Source organism: Strix aluco, chromosome Z (genome assembly GCF_031877795.1).
Source record: "Strix aluco isolate bStrAlu1 chromosome Z, bStrAlu1.hap1, whole genome shotgun sequence".
Lineage (NCBI taxonomy): Eukaryota > Metazoa > Chordata > Aves > Strigiformes > Strigidae > Strix > Strix aluco.
Window position 1 is genome coordinate 482,501 of NC_133971.1, and position 15,191 is coordinate 497,691.

Sequence of the window (15,191 nt, forward strand, 5' to 3'; positions counted from 1 at the left end):
GCTTGGTGTGGGGTGGGGGGTTTGTGCCCCACAAAAAGGAGGGGAATGCCTTTGTCGCAGCGCTGCCATAGGGCTCATCCCAGCTCATGGGACCTCCCTGAGTTTCCCACACCGGCAGCCCAGAACCAGGCTGTTTCAGGGAGCACTCTTGTTCCCCACTTTGCCTGCCGCCTTAGGATAAAACACCAGGTAAATCTCAAAGAGAAGAGTGCTGTGGGCGCAGGGTGGGTTGACCTTTTGGTGGGTTACGGTCAGGGTGAAGCCGGTGATGGGCTGTCTCGCTGCCTCACTGTAGTGCAGCAGGAGATGGCAGAGCCTGCAGCTTGCCTTGTGGCTTAAATTTTTTAAAAATGGTACCGAAACACTCCTGCACCCCTTTTCCCTCCATCCACCCACCACCTCCCCTGCCCCGGGGGGATAATATTTAGAAATAAAGCTTTTGCAGTGAAGGTGGATGTGAAACTTCTCCCCGCGCAGCATCCTTCCCCTGAGTGCTCTGCAGCAAAGGCTGGTGGGGAAGGGCCGTGCAGACCCCGCTGCCTGTGAGAGGGGGGTGTGCTGCTGCCCACGGGTGCGCAGACACCCCCCCCCCTCCTCCCCACCCCAGCCGCTCCCCCGCTGGGCACCCTGCCTGCTGGGGGGGCCACCCCCAGCTCCCCGCCAGGCACCTGGGTCCTGTCCACCTGAGCTGAGCGGGATGGGACAGGGGAAACACGCAAGACTCCATCTTGCCCCTCTTTTCAGTTTGTCCTTCTCGGTCTCTCCTTTTATATTTTCCTCGTTTCACGTGTCTGTGTTTTCTCTCCTCCATGCTATGGCAGTGGTGCTCCATGCTGATGAGACAGTGCGTGGTACAACCGCAGGCAGTCATTTTTCAGGTAATTTCTAGGGTACTGAACACCCGACTCTTGCTTTTTCACCTACCGAGCAGCAGGTCGGGCTTCCCGCTGTGCGGGGAGGGATGCCTGGCCATGCCTGGCCCCCCAAGGCTGCTCCTTGCCGGTGGCCGTGCCAGCACTGGTGGAGGAGACGAATCTGAGACCCCTTGTGCTGCCCGCCCATAGCGGCTAGTGAGGCTCCTGGGGAGGGTCGGCAGGAGGGTCTCGATGGGGCCATGGGGTGAGGGGCTGCTCCACGACCGCCGCCTCCCCCCAGGGTTTCCTCTCCTCTCCAGACGGGGTGTTTGGAAGGATGAGCTCTGCCTGGGGGTACCGGGTCCTGCGAACCCATGGTGTCAGTGAGGCTTGCTGCTTCTTCGAGGGGTGCTGTGGTCCCCCAGCCCCTCCACGGGGGCAAGGAGGGGTGCAGACAGCACCCGCTGGTTGGTTCGGGGGTGGAGGCTCTTCCGCTCTGCACCCCTGGATCCCTGCTCTTTTGGGGCAAGAAGATGCCTTCTGCTGACCCTTGCCTCCCTGCACCTGTGACTGCAGCGACGGGTGTGACATGGCGGGTCACTCCCTGCCGGGACAGCGTCAGGAGGTGGGGGGGGTCGGTAGCCACCGGGGCTGGCCCTCAGCCCGGGCTCACTCCTCCCGGGTGCTGGTAGCCATGGCAGTGGTCAGGGCACAGTCAGTGCGGCTGCTGGTGGCTCCAAGGAGGGATGTGAGCACAGTTTTGCCATGGGACCAGGGAAGCAGCTGGAAAATCCCTGAAAATCCCACTGTTCTTACCTCTGAGAAAAGTTGCTGGGCCACCACAAAAGAGGTGCAGCTCCTGTCTATGGGGACCAAAAGCAGGGGGGGACCCCAAATCTCCATTTCTGGCGCCACCATCTCCTGCAACCCTCAGCAGAACCGCCCAGCTGTGGACTCTCCTCCTGTAACGCTTCCAGGTCCCCCCAGTTTGCAGAATCAGCTCCATGGTTTGGGGCTGTGCTGCTGCAGGCTGGTGAGACGGGGCAGTGCTGCCCGTGGGCCGGCCATGCTGCTGCCCCTCACTCCATCTCCCCGTGGCGGGGTGACACCGATGAGCACGGGGTACCACCGTCCTGCCCCACGCTGGGTGTGCTACACCCTGGTAGCTGCTTGATCCTGGCACCGGAGCTGGTCAATCCCTTCGAGTTTGAAGGGCCTTCGTTGGTGAGGTACTTCGGGAGCGTTGCAGTTAAGAGGCAGGACCTGGCCCTGCTTCCTCTTGGGTCGGTTCCTCGGACCCTGACAGGAAGCAAGCTGTGGTGTTTCGACATCGGCAGCCCCGTGTCTGGGGTTTGCAGACAGGGGCTCAGACTGGTCCCAGTTGGGTTTGTGTGAGGAGCAGCAGCCCCAGAAGCCACCTGTGGCTGTGGGTTTGGATGTGCACCCCGTGTCCAGCCCCACCTGTGAGCCAGCCTCTGGTACAGCTGGGTGCTCCCTCCCAAACTACAAGTGGCCAGACCTCGCTTCGTACACGGGGAGCCACGTTTGCACCCTGCCCCTGGGGAGCAGCGGGTCAGCGTGCTGCGGGAAGGCACAAAGAGATTTTCTAGTGTGGATACGGCGCGGTTACAGCTTTATGTAGAGCAGTAGGGGTGAAATAAGGTGTCCTTCCCCGGGGGGTGGTGCACACGCTCCTGCAGACATCGGAAATACTGAACAGCAGTGCACAAGCACAGTTTTTCCCTCTGCTGCGCTGCTGGCCCATCCCATGCCACTCATGCATCACTGGCTGCCCAGGATGTCTCCACAGGGCTTTGGCCGTGCTGTCGTTCCTCCAGTGTCTTGTTAAATCGGGACTTTGGGGGAGCAAAAAAGCCCAGCGGTGCCGCTGCACGTGCACGTACCCAGCGCAGGGGGAAGGTGGGGTTGAAGGTGCAGGACAGCATGGAGTGGGGTGAGAAGGCTGAAAAATACACCTTGGTAGGATGTGGAGTGAGAAGAAGGAGCTTTGGGTGCATTTGTAGGAAGGAGAAAGCCTGGGAGCTCCAAGGCAGAAGAGAGGATGAAGAAAAGGCGTGGGCCTGTGGTCTCTGAGGCAGCGGTGGTGGAAGAAAGGGTCTGGGTGCATGATGGCAAGGGAAACGTGAGGGCATGGCGGGTGTCGGAGGAGGAATAGCTGAAAGAGCTGAGGAATAGTTTAATTATTCCTCAAGTTTAATGGAATTGAAGACAAGTTTAAAGCAAGGGTTGGGGAGGAGCACAGGGGATGGGTCATTGCTGAGGAGCTTTTGGTCCAGAGGACCCTGCAGCGCTGATCCGTGGGCCGAGTGAAGGGGCAGGGTGGCTGGCAGCTGGTCACTGGGAAAATGTATTTGACACACTCACCCGAAAGAGGTTTGGATGGGGGATCCTTCAAGGTGATGGGGTGTGCTCGTGCCTCATGCAGATTGTATCCTCCGAAGAAACACGCGTATTAATGCAGACCTGCTAACAGGGGATTGTCCATGTAAATTAACTTCTGTCTGAGTGAGAACTGAGCGGCAGAGGCACACACAGATGTATCTGACCCAAAGCACTGAGCTTGTGGCAAATACCTGATTGTGTGCTGGGTTCTCAGACACTTCCGAGAAACTTGCAACAGGGAGAAAGATGTCTTCGCTCAGATCAGCTTTTGTTTCCTTAAAAAAAAAAAAAAAAAGTTTTTGATTTGGTCACTCAGAAAAATCACAGGGTCCTGGGTTCCCCTGCGTTGCTCCAGCTCTGCACAGATGCTGTGTTGACTTAGTCTATAGAAGTACAGTGGGGATCAGCCTCGGAGCGGTTGTTCTTCAGTTTATCTGTTCCTGTTGCCGTTCTTCACTTGAATTCATCATCCTCCAGTTGTTACAGATGTGATTGCGATATCACAAATAAGGGATTAAAACTTAAAATGCAAATAGCAGCAGGGAAGAAAGAACTTTGAAAGGGAACTTCCCGTTTTTGTGTGAACAATCCTGACAGTAAGAAATCATGGAAAAAAGCAAATGAAGATAAGCTTTCTGCCGTGTGCACAGAAGTGCTTCTGGATGTATGGATTGGCCTCACCTGCTATAGATTTCCATAGCTACGTGGACTTCTACAGGGTTATAGGGCAGAAACAATCTGATTTCTGAGGACCTGGGCTCATTTACCGTAGCTTCAGCTAATGAGATTGAAATTCCCATGAGATGAGAGAACATCCTTGCAACAGTCAGGTGATTTATTTTTAAATAATTTGGATTTAGAAACAGTTGGTTACAAATCCATCCATGAAGCAAACACTTTTATTTACCTGCACTTTATTTCTTGTGAGATGATGAGGAAATGCAGCATTCCCAAGAAAAGGGGGGAAATGGGACACCCTGCTCCCACCTGCTCGTTAGTGCCTGTTTCTTCAGGTGCCACCAATGAAATAAGGACAGTTCAGGTTAACTGGCACAAACATTTTTCTCTAACAAGCAAGAAACTTGCATTCAGCAGTTACAGCCCCCAGTTTACAAAATTTCCTCTTTAAGGAAAGCCTTGTTACCTATTGGTGAGTTTGGCTCCGGTTTTATAAAGAAAGCCCGTTTTGATGTTCTCTGAGAGCACTGGTGATAAGCACAGACCCGCTTATTGAGCATTTTGAATGTGTAAATGGGTACTGCCTTTAAAACTGACAGAAAAAAGGATTTTCAAGTTCTGTATTGCATCTACTTGTTGTCATACAGGCAAAAGCACTTGACTAGTAAATTCACTATTGCTAAAATGCCTCTTGTTTTTTTTCCTAGGCAACTGAATACTCAGCCATGGCATCGTTAGCTGGTGGATTAGATGACATGAAGGCCAATATAACCAGCCCTACTTCTGCAGATTTGGGGGCGAGCGTTCCCGGGCCTCAGTCATACCCCATCGTCACCGGTAAGCAATTTTCCAGCGCCGATAAGTGGTGTGAAGCGTGTATGTGTGTGCACGTTGCAGGGTGATGCCCTTTATGGAGGAGTTGTGTCAGCTGTGGAGTCGTTTGCTCAAAAAGTCCCTTTTCAAGTGCGATTTCATAGCAGCTCTGTTGGAAGTCAGGTGCACGGCTTGTGTAAATCAGTAGTGTTTGCTTGGAGCCAGCGGATGAAGCATCCATCCTCTTGTCCAGGAAGGGATGTGCCCCTCCACCCCAAAGCTGCACCCTGAGTACCAACACGTGACCAAAAAGCAGAATGCTCACCTCTGCTTTTGGGCTTTGTTGCTTGTTTTTTGTAAAAACGCCTGGCATATTTGACTGGATGAGGTTTTTATGACAGTTCAGACTAGCCTGAAATTTGGATGCTTTTGATTCCTACAGATACTTGTGTTTTATATGGTTTCTGGAATTGTAATTGGTGCCCTAAGGCTGAGCATTTAAATGAAAAGCAAAGGTTGTTTGCTCAAGGAGTGCAGCATCATCTTCATTTATCTAGCAGGCTTAAGGTGAGAGTTAAGGAACAGCTAGAATTTGATAAATGCCTTGGTCCTCTCGTTATTTGGGACTGACCACGTTGCTTGAAAGGAGATTGCCTAAATGGTAAGAAAATGACAAAACTCTGTGCTGAAGGAATTGTGGGAGTCAGAAAAAAAGGGATTTTAAAATTTAAGACTCTGTGTTTCATCTGCATGTTACCTCTGTGTGTTACTTCTGTCCTTGTGTCTAATGTGCAGATTTCATCACTGGATTTTCTCCATTTTGCCAAAGATTGGATTTACTTGTCTATTTTGTTGCTAAAAGGGAAGGTGATACTGTTTTTAGGACAGTATTATCGTATCTTGAAAGCGCTACATTCTCATCTATCAGGAGAGCAGTTTTGAAAATAAACTTTGCTACAAAATTGTTTTAACCGAATAGTGCATCAGTCTTTGGCTCTTCTTGCCAAAAGTTTAGGAGTATTCAAAAGAAATTAGAGAGTTACAGGAACCGTAAGGAAATCCATGTTTACCTTGAAGTGTGGGAGGGGAGAGACTTCTTGAAATAACTGTCTGGTACTGGGTGGGTGGTTTGAGGGCAGATTCAGAGGTAAGAAGAGTGTCTAAAGGTGGATGGAGGGACAGAAAGAGAATTTCTGGCCTTGTGTGGCTTTATAACAGGTAGGGACATAGAGCACAGGGAGATATATATAATTATTGAATCATAGAATAGAAGGAATATAAAAGAAGGAACATGAACCATCATGTTTGGGGTCATAAGCAACACATACAGCCTATGGAAGTTAGAAAGAAATGCCTCCTAAGGCAATTTATTCTGGAATTGTTTGCTACAGAGCTCCCTGCTTCTTTCTTCGAAGCCTGAGGTGCTGCTCATTGCAAAAGACCCAGGCTGCCTTGGCACGTCACGGGTGTCACGTTGCCCTTTGTTCATCTTCTGGCTGTTTGTCTTTTGCTTGTCCGAGTCCATGACAAGCCCGATGTTCCGTCAGCGGCGTTTGTGCTCCGCTGCAGCCCTTCGGGCTGCGTCAGCGGGTGCTGGGGGCGCTGCTGTCTGGGGCTCCCTGGCTGGGAGCACCCGCAGCTCATGGCGCGGGATGGGAACTGATGGGAGCTGTGCCTGCAGGGGGAAGCAAAACAGGACGAAATTGCTGAGCTGTGTTATCACGCTGGGGGGGAGAAGTTATGGAGGCAAGAAAATGATGGAGAAGCTGAGTGCTTGCTCACTTCTGTCTTCTTCTAAGGAACTGCCTTTTCAACATCTGCACCTGGTCAAAATCAGGTTCAGCCAAGAGCTGTTGTTTGATTTGATACGTCAGCAGAGCTTGCTCTTCTATGCTGGTTTAAGCACTTCTCATGCTTCTTAAGTTACTAGAGTTTGGTGAGCTGTCTGATCAGGTTTGTTAAAGCAAAACTGACTACAGAAATTATGCTGAGGAACTCGTTACAGATCCCGTGTGGGTTCTCTCTGTAACATTACCTACACTTGAGCAGAAGTTCCAAATGTTAAATTTACTAGTTCTCATCAAAAACGTGGAACTGGCTTTATGAGTAGCAAGCCTAGAAAAAACCTGCCATTGGTCTTAAATGTGACAGGGTGAGAGCTATAACAGAACACATTTTACAAGGCAGTAGGTATTTATATCTTTAATTTGATATTGCTGTAGAGTTTTCTAACACCTGCATTCATAAAACTTAGATTTACACGAGCATATCAAAACTCTTTTAAAACCTATGCCTTCTGATATATTTTCGGAGAAGATTGTCTGACTGTTATCCTCCCTTTTCTTTTCCTAACACCCATAGCAACTCCCTTGTGCTGCTCACACCCAGAACCCCCTGACACAATCTGGGCCCTATAGCGCTGGGCATATATGATACGGCTGATTCACCCTCTCTGCCCTGAGGCTTTCCTGATGAGCTGAGGGGATGTGCAGACTGTCAGGGGCAGAAGGATTTAAGCAGCAAGACACACTTTGTAATGTGCAAGGCAGGTAGGTTACGGCACGCTTGATGATGCGTTTCTCACCGTAGCTCTGGACAGACTTCTCCATTTTCTCCCAAGAATTAACTCCCCTTTTCAGTCACACCTCTTTTCCTACCTGTTTCATTGGTGGAACAACGGATTCAGAAGAGGAGATGCATTGATTGATCCTTTTTCACTTGTAACCAAAAGCTGCATATTGCTACTGGCTTTGCATCTGTAGTAGGTATCACTGAAAATTATAAGGAACTGGGCAATGATGCACAATGGTGGTTTTGAACACAAGGTCCAACCAAAGTTTGCTGACACATCACGTACTCTGCCTTCTGGGAACATTTTGGTCATTTGTGGTCTGACCAGAACTATGGTAAAATTCGGTGATTTAGTGTTCCTAAGATGGGGCCAGGGTGGGTGGTTGGGTTTAAGTGGTAGATAAGGCAGGTGACACCTGGAAGAAGGTTAGCTTTGTATCAGCCCCGCTTTGGTGGTCAGGGACAGACTGACAAGAGAAGTCCTGACAGAGCCACCTCCTGGGCCTTGGCCCCTTGTCTGGCAGGCAAGAGCCTGAGCCTCACAGATCCGTGATGGTGTTTCTCCTGTGAACTGCTCCTCCTTGGAGGAGAAATGGCCAACCGTTTGACTCCAGTGAAGACTCCAGTCTTTTCTTGAGATCCAGAAAGTTGGGTTGCTTTTAATTTCTTCACCCTTTTTTTGAGTGTTTCCACTCTTCCTCGTTCCAGACAGGTTGTCCTGTGATGTGTCCAAGCAAACTGAGAGCAGGAGGCTGAAAGCCTTGGGGAACAACTTGTTTTGGTCATGCTAGGTAGTGTGTTTTCAGCTGTAAAAGTGAGGGGTGGTTGGATAAAGATATCTAAAGTCTGTGCCTGGTGGTGCTAGTGGGTCAAGGGGTTGACCTCGCTTCTGAGTTGACTTTCCAGATTATGAGCACTTTTGTTACAGCTTCACTATCATGAAACCCAGAACTGCTTAAAACACCAGTAGTATCCTGAAGAGTCTGCTGGTGGGAAATGTTGTTTGTACCTGGAGCTCTGCTGGTGTGTGTGAAGCAGAGCTATGAATGCGTGATTGCACGATGTTTCAACAGAGAGTGGGGCTGTTGGTGGGCATGGGGCTGGAAGGCTGTGTTTATGGGGATAAAGAACTTGAAATATGGCATACAGGAGTTTGAGTCAAGAACACTTACATCCTTTTGATAGCTGGTATCTGCTGTTCAAGCTTAATCAGTTTTTATGAGAAAGTCTGGAGACTTTCTGGGCTGCCATATGTGAAGAGACCTAAGTCTAGTTCATCTTGTCAGTCTTAAGTCTGTAAAACAGATTGTAAAAGAATTTAATGCAAATAAAGCCAAGAATTGAGGTCTTAAGTGAATTATGATCACAGTCTTTCATTGTTCTTGTCACCAGGCTGTGGTGTGGGTGGCAGAGGAATGTTGAGGGTTGAGACGCAGAAGATCCTCTGTGCAGTTGTTGGTAGAAAATGTAAAATTTCTATTTCTTAGCAAGCTGGTAGACCAAAAAATTTGGGATATTTCTTGAGGATGAAACAATTGCTTAAACATTGTCATTCATGCCAGTACTTGCTGCTAGAATACCTCTGAGGAAAAATTTAGTGACAGTTCTGAATACCGCTTCATCCACCAGCTCTGTTGTGTTATGGACCACCAGCCAAACCTCCGATTAGAGAACCGCTCAGTTTCTCTGCATCGTTTTTATGCCACATTAAATATTAAGTTTAAAAAACCCCCATTCCCTCACTGTTTACTGCCACGGTCCATAAGTGCTCTCTCCATTTACAAGCCAATGACATGTGCCCAGCTCATTACTGCTGTAGTCAGCAGTTTCCAAGCAGCCCGTGATTGTTACTAATTACCTGCAGATGCATTTTCCCTGCTCCGGTTTGCTGATTTCAGCGTGGCTGGCATCACTTTGAGAGGACAAAGTCGTGCTAAATCAACACCTTCGCGTGGCTCTCCGATGTGTGCACTGCCGAGCCGACTGACAAACCTGCAGAATGTGTTGGCGTTGGCAGAGCCAGGAGCGGCTGTTGGCAAACCCTGCAGCCGGAGAAGCGTGTTTCGCTGGAGGGGGACCTGACGCGAGCTCTGCGTCGCTCCGTTCAAAGAAGCGCCGCAGAGCAAAGCTTTGGCAGCGCTTGTTTCTCTGGCAGATGTTGGAGTGGGGGAGCCTGGTCTTCTCCCATGGTGGGATGTCTCCATCACCCCTAAAAGGACTGGTGGTTTAGGCCCAGCTGGCCACAAAGCCCCACGTGGCCACTCACTCGCTGCTCCCTGCAGTGGGATGGGGAGGAAAGTCGGGAGAAAAAGTAAAAGCTTGTGGGTTGAGATAAGGACAGTTTAATAGAACAACACAAGAGGAGAAAGAATCACAGAATCATCCAGGTTGGAAAAGCCCTTGAAGCTCCTCCAGTCCAACCATGAACCTCACCCTGACCATTCCCAACTCCACCAGATCCCTCAGCGCTGGGTCAACCCGACTCTTCAACCCCTCCAGGGATGGGGACTCCCCCCCTGCCCTGGGCAGCCCATTCCAACGCCCAACAGCCCCTTCTGCAAAGAAATCCTTCCTAAGAGCCAGTCTGACCCTGCCCTGGCGCAGCTTGAGGCCATAACAACAACAATACTAGTAAAATGAATATATAAAGCAAGTGATGCACAATGCAGTTGCCCACCACTCAATACCACGTGCTCAGCCCCTCTCCAAACCGCACATCCAAGATTGCCTGTGCCTGCTCTTGTCATGCGTGACCTTATGTGCTCCTTTGTGGGGTCAGCCTTGAAGACAATGGCCCCATAGAGCCACATGCTTTGGCTTTCCTGCATGTTTTGGATGCACATCAAAAAGGCAAGAAGAAACAGAACAAAACCAGGAGCTGAGTCAGTTTGTCATCTGGAGGGATGGGGAAGGGGAGACATTCTCAGTGGCTCAGTTATCTGCTCTGGACTCAGCCAGCAGACAAAACTGATCCCAAACTTCAGGCTGAACGGAACGTAGAGCAAACGGGTCAAATGCATCTGGCTGAGCAGAATCCTTCACTCCTGGAGAGATCAGCTTGACTTTTTCCTTAGCGTGGATACATCCAACACCTCAGATGGGGTATATTATGCCTGGTAGTTATTTCTTCACGAGTGGCACAGGTCTGTGGCTAAGGCAGGCAGCATGGAGATGTTTAACCTTCCATATTCCTGCATATTTTGTCAAATTTTTGTAGTTAGGAAATGGAAATGCTGAAATGGGATAAATGTATGTCAAACATGAGCTGTTCCTTGTTACTGCTCTGCTGTATCATAGTCCTCAGCAGCCTCTCAGCGTGTTTTTCCTTAGGAGTGCTCAGTCTCACAGGAGAAGTCTTTTTCCTGACTCTTCATCCTGCTTCGTTCATCCCATTGTGCTGTGACTGCGATTTATGAGACACTCTTTTGCCAGGTTTTGTTGAGCGGCAGATACTGTTGTTCACTTCTCAAGCTAGGCACGAGATGGTGGCACTGCAGTCGGACTGGACACTTTGCCAAAAATGGATCGTCCCTGAGCAGTTCGGTGTTTGCAGCCAGCATGGATACTGATGCCTTCAAACAGAGGGAAGGAGCTGCTCCTCTAAAATCCCAGGCTGATGTCTTGCCAGGATTGAACACTGATGATATTTAGCATTTAGCTCAATGCAATCCAAAAGGACTTTTTGTTTTTTTAACAAGAAAACAAGTGGCGTGTAGGATGCAGATCACCTCCAGAAGAATGGCAGCAGATCCTTCTCAGCCTATGGATGGATGATTCACTGGAGCAACCCCAGACACCGGCATTTGGGTGGAGGAGTCTGGAGATGCCTTCCTCTCTCCACAGGCTAGAGCCTAGGTGTTGTGTTTGGACTAGACACCTACTTTTTGCATAACCCCAGTAAGAGGGTCTTATAACACACTTGGTCATGATACTCCTGATCAAAGGGTGCTTTGAGCTTTGGTCTCCAGCTGACTCCTGGTTAGGGTGGGTCAAGACTCTTTGAGCTGATGTCAAGGAGGGGTCCTGTGCAAGAGACAGAAGCGGAGTGCCCCTAAGAGAAAGCAAGAGTGGGAGCAGCCGGCAGATGCAGCAGTTTGTGCAGAAAGGTGCAGAGAAGGGGCACAGAAACTCTGTTTGCGTGCTCGGAAGTGGTGATGGTGTGCCCTGCTAGAGCTGGGAGGGCTCAGGAAGGGGAGGCTCACAGAGGGAGCCTTCCCCCTGTGCATCAGTACTTGATGGAGGGTGAGCAAAGCAGAGGGAAGCAGACTCTTCTCGGTGGTGCCCAGTGACTGGGCAGGAGGCCATGGACACAAACTGAAACATGGGAAACTCCTCTTACGTGTGAGAAGAAACCGTTCTGCCCTGAGGGTGGTCAAACGCTGGCACATATTGCTCAGAGAGGCTATGGAGTGTCTGTCCTTGGAGATGTTCAAAACCCAATTTGACATGGCTTGAGGTGACCCTGTTCTGGGCAAGAGAGTTGGACTAGATGGACTCCAGAGCTGCTTTCTAACCTCAGCTGATCTGTGTTTCTGTGGTAGGCACGGCGCTTCCCGATTGCTGGGTAGGAGGTGTGCGTCGTCGTCTCTTTGGTGGCTCTAGGACAGTCTGCAGTCTGTGGAGCAGCCACCACTGGTACCTCCTGAGGGTCTGCCTGTACTGGGATGTGCCTGAAAGTGGAGTAGGTGGGCAAGGAAGCTGTCTCATCCCTTTATTTACTCTGTCTGTACGTGGTTTTGGCTGGGATAGAGTTAATTTTCCTTCTTAGTAGCTGGAATAGTGCTGTGCTCAGTATGGGATTTGGTATGAGAAGAATGCTGATAACACACTGATGTTTATGGTTGTTGCTGAGACATCAAAGACTTTCCAACTCCCCGTGTCCTGCCCGTGTGTGGGTGCACACGAAGCTGGCGGGGAGCACGGCCAGAGCAGCGGGCCTGGATTAGCCAATGAAATGTTCCCTATCAGTAATGTCATGCTCAGTGTATAAAGGAGGGGCGGCCGGGAAGAGGGGGGGGGTTTCTCTCGCTTCTGGGATTTGGAATCTTGGTATTTTGGGATCGCTGGCCAGGAACAGGCTGAGTATCTGTCAGCTGGTGGTGAGCAATTGCATTGTGCATTACTTGTTTGTATTTTCTGTTATTGTTTTATTTTATTTCAATTACTAAACTGTTTTTATCTCAACCTATGAGTGTCCCTTCACCCCCCCAATTCTGTCCCCCATCCCTGGGGCAAGGGAGGGTGAGTGAGTGGCTGTGTGGTGTTGAGCTGCCAGCTGGGTTGAAATTATGACAAGATACCACAAAACATGACAGAAAAGATGGATGTTTTGCTTTCCCTTGTTTTGTTTTGTTTCATGGTTTGTTGTTGTTGTTGTTTTTTTTTTCTTTTTCTTTTTTTTTCTATTCTTCCTCATCCCTCTACCCACCCAGCTAAGATACCAGATCTCAAAAGCTTTCCCTGGGATTCTTGGCCTGACCGAAGCTCTCCGATGAGCACTGGAAGGGATGTGTCCCTCTGGGAATGGCTGAGAGAGTGTCGGGAGAAGAGGGGACACAGGGGTTGTTTAAGCAGCTTGGAATCTGGCCTATTTCTTTTTATGTCTTTGGAAAATAGGTATCTTGGGTGTACATCAGAGAAATCAAGAGTTTAGCCTTAGTCAGAAGCTGCAGGGGTGGTGTGTGGTGAGGTGCGTACATCGAGGTGGAGTGTTTAATCAGTGTGGATGGGTGAGGTGGGAAATGGTCACGGGCTGACCCTTTGGCGGAGGTCCGGGTGGGCCCCGAAGGAAACGCCGCCCTTCTCTGCCGTGCCTTGGCTGGGTTCTGAGCGCTCATCCCACACCAGAGCCGAGTCACCGCCTCCTCCCAAGCTTTACCTTCTCTTTACTATTGCCAAGCTGAAGGTTAGTTGATAAAACAGTGCTCCTGTGCTCCCTGGAACTGGTGCTGAAAGGAGCCCAGAAACGGCTGCTTCTTGCTTGGCCTAAGCCTTATTTGATCTGCCTTTTACGGACCCTTTTTGATGATGATCTGAGACAGCCAAGTACTTTTTGTGTCCAATAGAAATTTTTCTTAGGAGCAAAAATAAAGCTCCCAATACATGCCTTTGAGGAATGTGTAGTGAAATGGGACTTTTCACTCTTCCTTGCACACCTGATGTTCACAGCTAAGACAACTGTTATTTTAGAGGTGCAAAAATGTGGTACAGAGTCAATATTTCATTAATGGGAAGTTGGAAAGCGCCTTAATAATGCTGAGAAATGCATTGTGAAATCTGCCGTTGTTGATCCCTGGGGGCAAAAAGAGGATGTTTATTTTAATTTATATATTGCTGTAGGGGAAAAAAAAAATTAACCCAAAAATCTTCTATCTAGCCGATTCTGCAGTTGTAGTTTGTTTATTGTTGTGAGTTTAGGTCCAAACCCAGGTCTTGATAACTACAGTGAAAGAACCTGGTTCTGTTAGGAAACACTATTTGTCCCTTGAATGCATCTGCTACTTCACATTTAAAGAATGACATAGCAGTGGACTCTCTTCACTGATTTCTCACCATTTAGGAGGTCAGTGGCTGGTCATCTCTCTAGCAAGATCTCCAGGTGGAAAGGAGAAAGCACCTGCAGAAGGTGACTTATCCCATGAAATTTTTTACATAAATTTTTGGATATAAAGTTAGGGATCCTCATCAGAGGGTGCCTGTTTCTTTCCAATGACTGTTGAGGGAACGCGGAGCACTCAGTTTAAGCTAGACCTGTGTGGGTGGGGTGGCCGTGCCGCCAGAGGGGAAGGAGGGTTGTGTGAAAGCCCTGGAGGGAATTGTTCTCCAGCTGATATTTGCTGAAATATCTGTAAGCGACAGTTTTACAGCTGTGTTTTCACCAGCTGAGCAAAAGGGTTTCAATTATTTTGATTCCAAATTTAAAAATATTTGCAGATTTTTTGTGAAAAGTAGCTTCAAAGAGAATAATTTATACTTCCCGTTCCGATGCTCTGAAATAAGAGTAATGTAACATTTTCACAATTCTTCTTCTTCTTCTTTTTTTTTTTTTTTTCTCCCCTGAAAACCAACACGGTTTTGAAGAAAGCAAAGAAAAGGTTTGCTTTTGTTGAAATTGCTTTTTCTCCTGGAAAAATGCCTTGTTAAATTTTTTGTTGGCTAATTGTAACAGCAACAATAAAAAGTCTTCTTCTGAGGCCATTATGTTTTGGTCATATAATCCGTCTCTACGCAGAAATGTTGATCAGTGTTTAAACATTATCACCAAATTATACTTTAATTTCTGTGGGACTGTTTTGAAGTGCAAATCGGTGTTGGTGGATGGCTGGTTTCTAGTGCAGCATAATGCTAGATTTACAGCTTAGTCTCTACATTTAATAGATAAAAGTGCAGATGCATTTTCCAATAATCTATTCGTCACTCCCAATAGGGCCTGTCATGTTAAAGACTTGAAAAAAGGCCACATAAACTCCCGTGGAAAGGCAGCCAATCTGAAAAACAAAAGTGTCATTTTTAATGACAGGACAGAGTCTAACTGAAACACTGTTGAATTTTTCCATTTTTATGAATTCTTATCTTGCCATTAAAAAAGAACAAGCGCGTTTCAGAAAGCAAACGAGGCCACTTGTACCCCACTAAGACCCAGGCTATTAACTGCCTCTTTTGATGATGTACAGCCTGACTCTGCTGGGAGTTTGGCTGTGGATTTAAACGTTGAATTTAACTATGGTAAACATGTTTTGGTGCAAAGCATGTATAATAACAATTTGCATTTACATAGCATCTTTTACTTAAGGATTTTGCAATCTCTAATTAATTAAATCTGTTTCCCCCTGCCCCCAATACCACTGTGGTATGGATAATAAATACAATTTT

The 15,191-nt window shown here is 48.5% G+C and overlaps 1 protein-coding gene across 2 annotated transcripts in view; it reads left to right on the forward strand.

The window, feature by feature from the left end:
- Nucleotides 1-15,191, forward strand: part of PAX5 (paired box 5) — a 136,711-nt gene that overhangs the window by 64,369 nt on the left and 57,151 nt on the right. The window contains exons 7-8 of one of the 2 annotated variants that reach the window (XM_074813023.1): nucleotides 822-878; nucleotides 4,643-4,772. In XM_074813023.1, the coding sequence (XP_074669124.1) occupies nucleotides 822-878; nucleotides 4,643-4,772 (187 nt within the window). The remainder of the gene's footprint in view (nucleotides 1-821; nucleotides 879-4,642; nucleotides 4,773-15,191) is intronic. The other variant, XM_074813022.1, reaches the window with a different exon arrangement.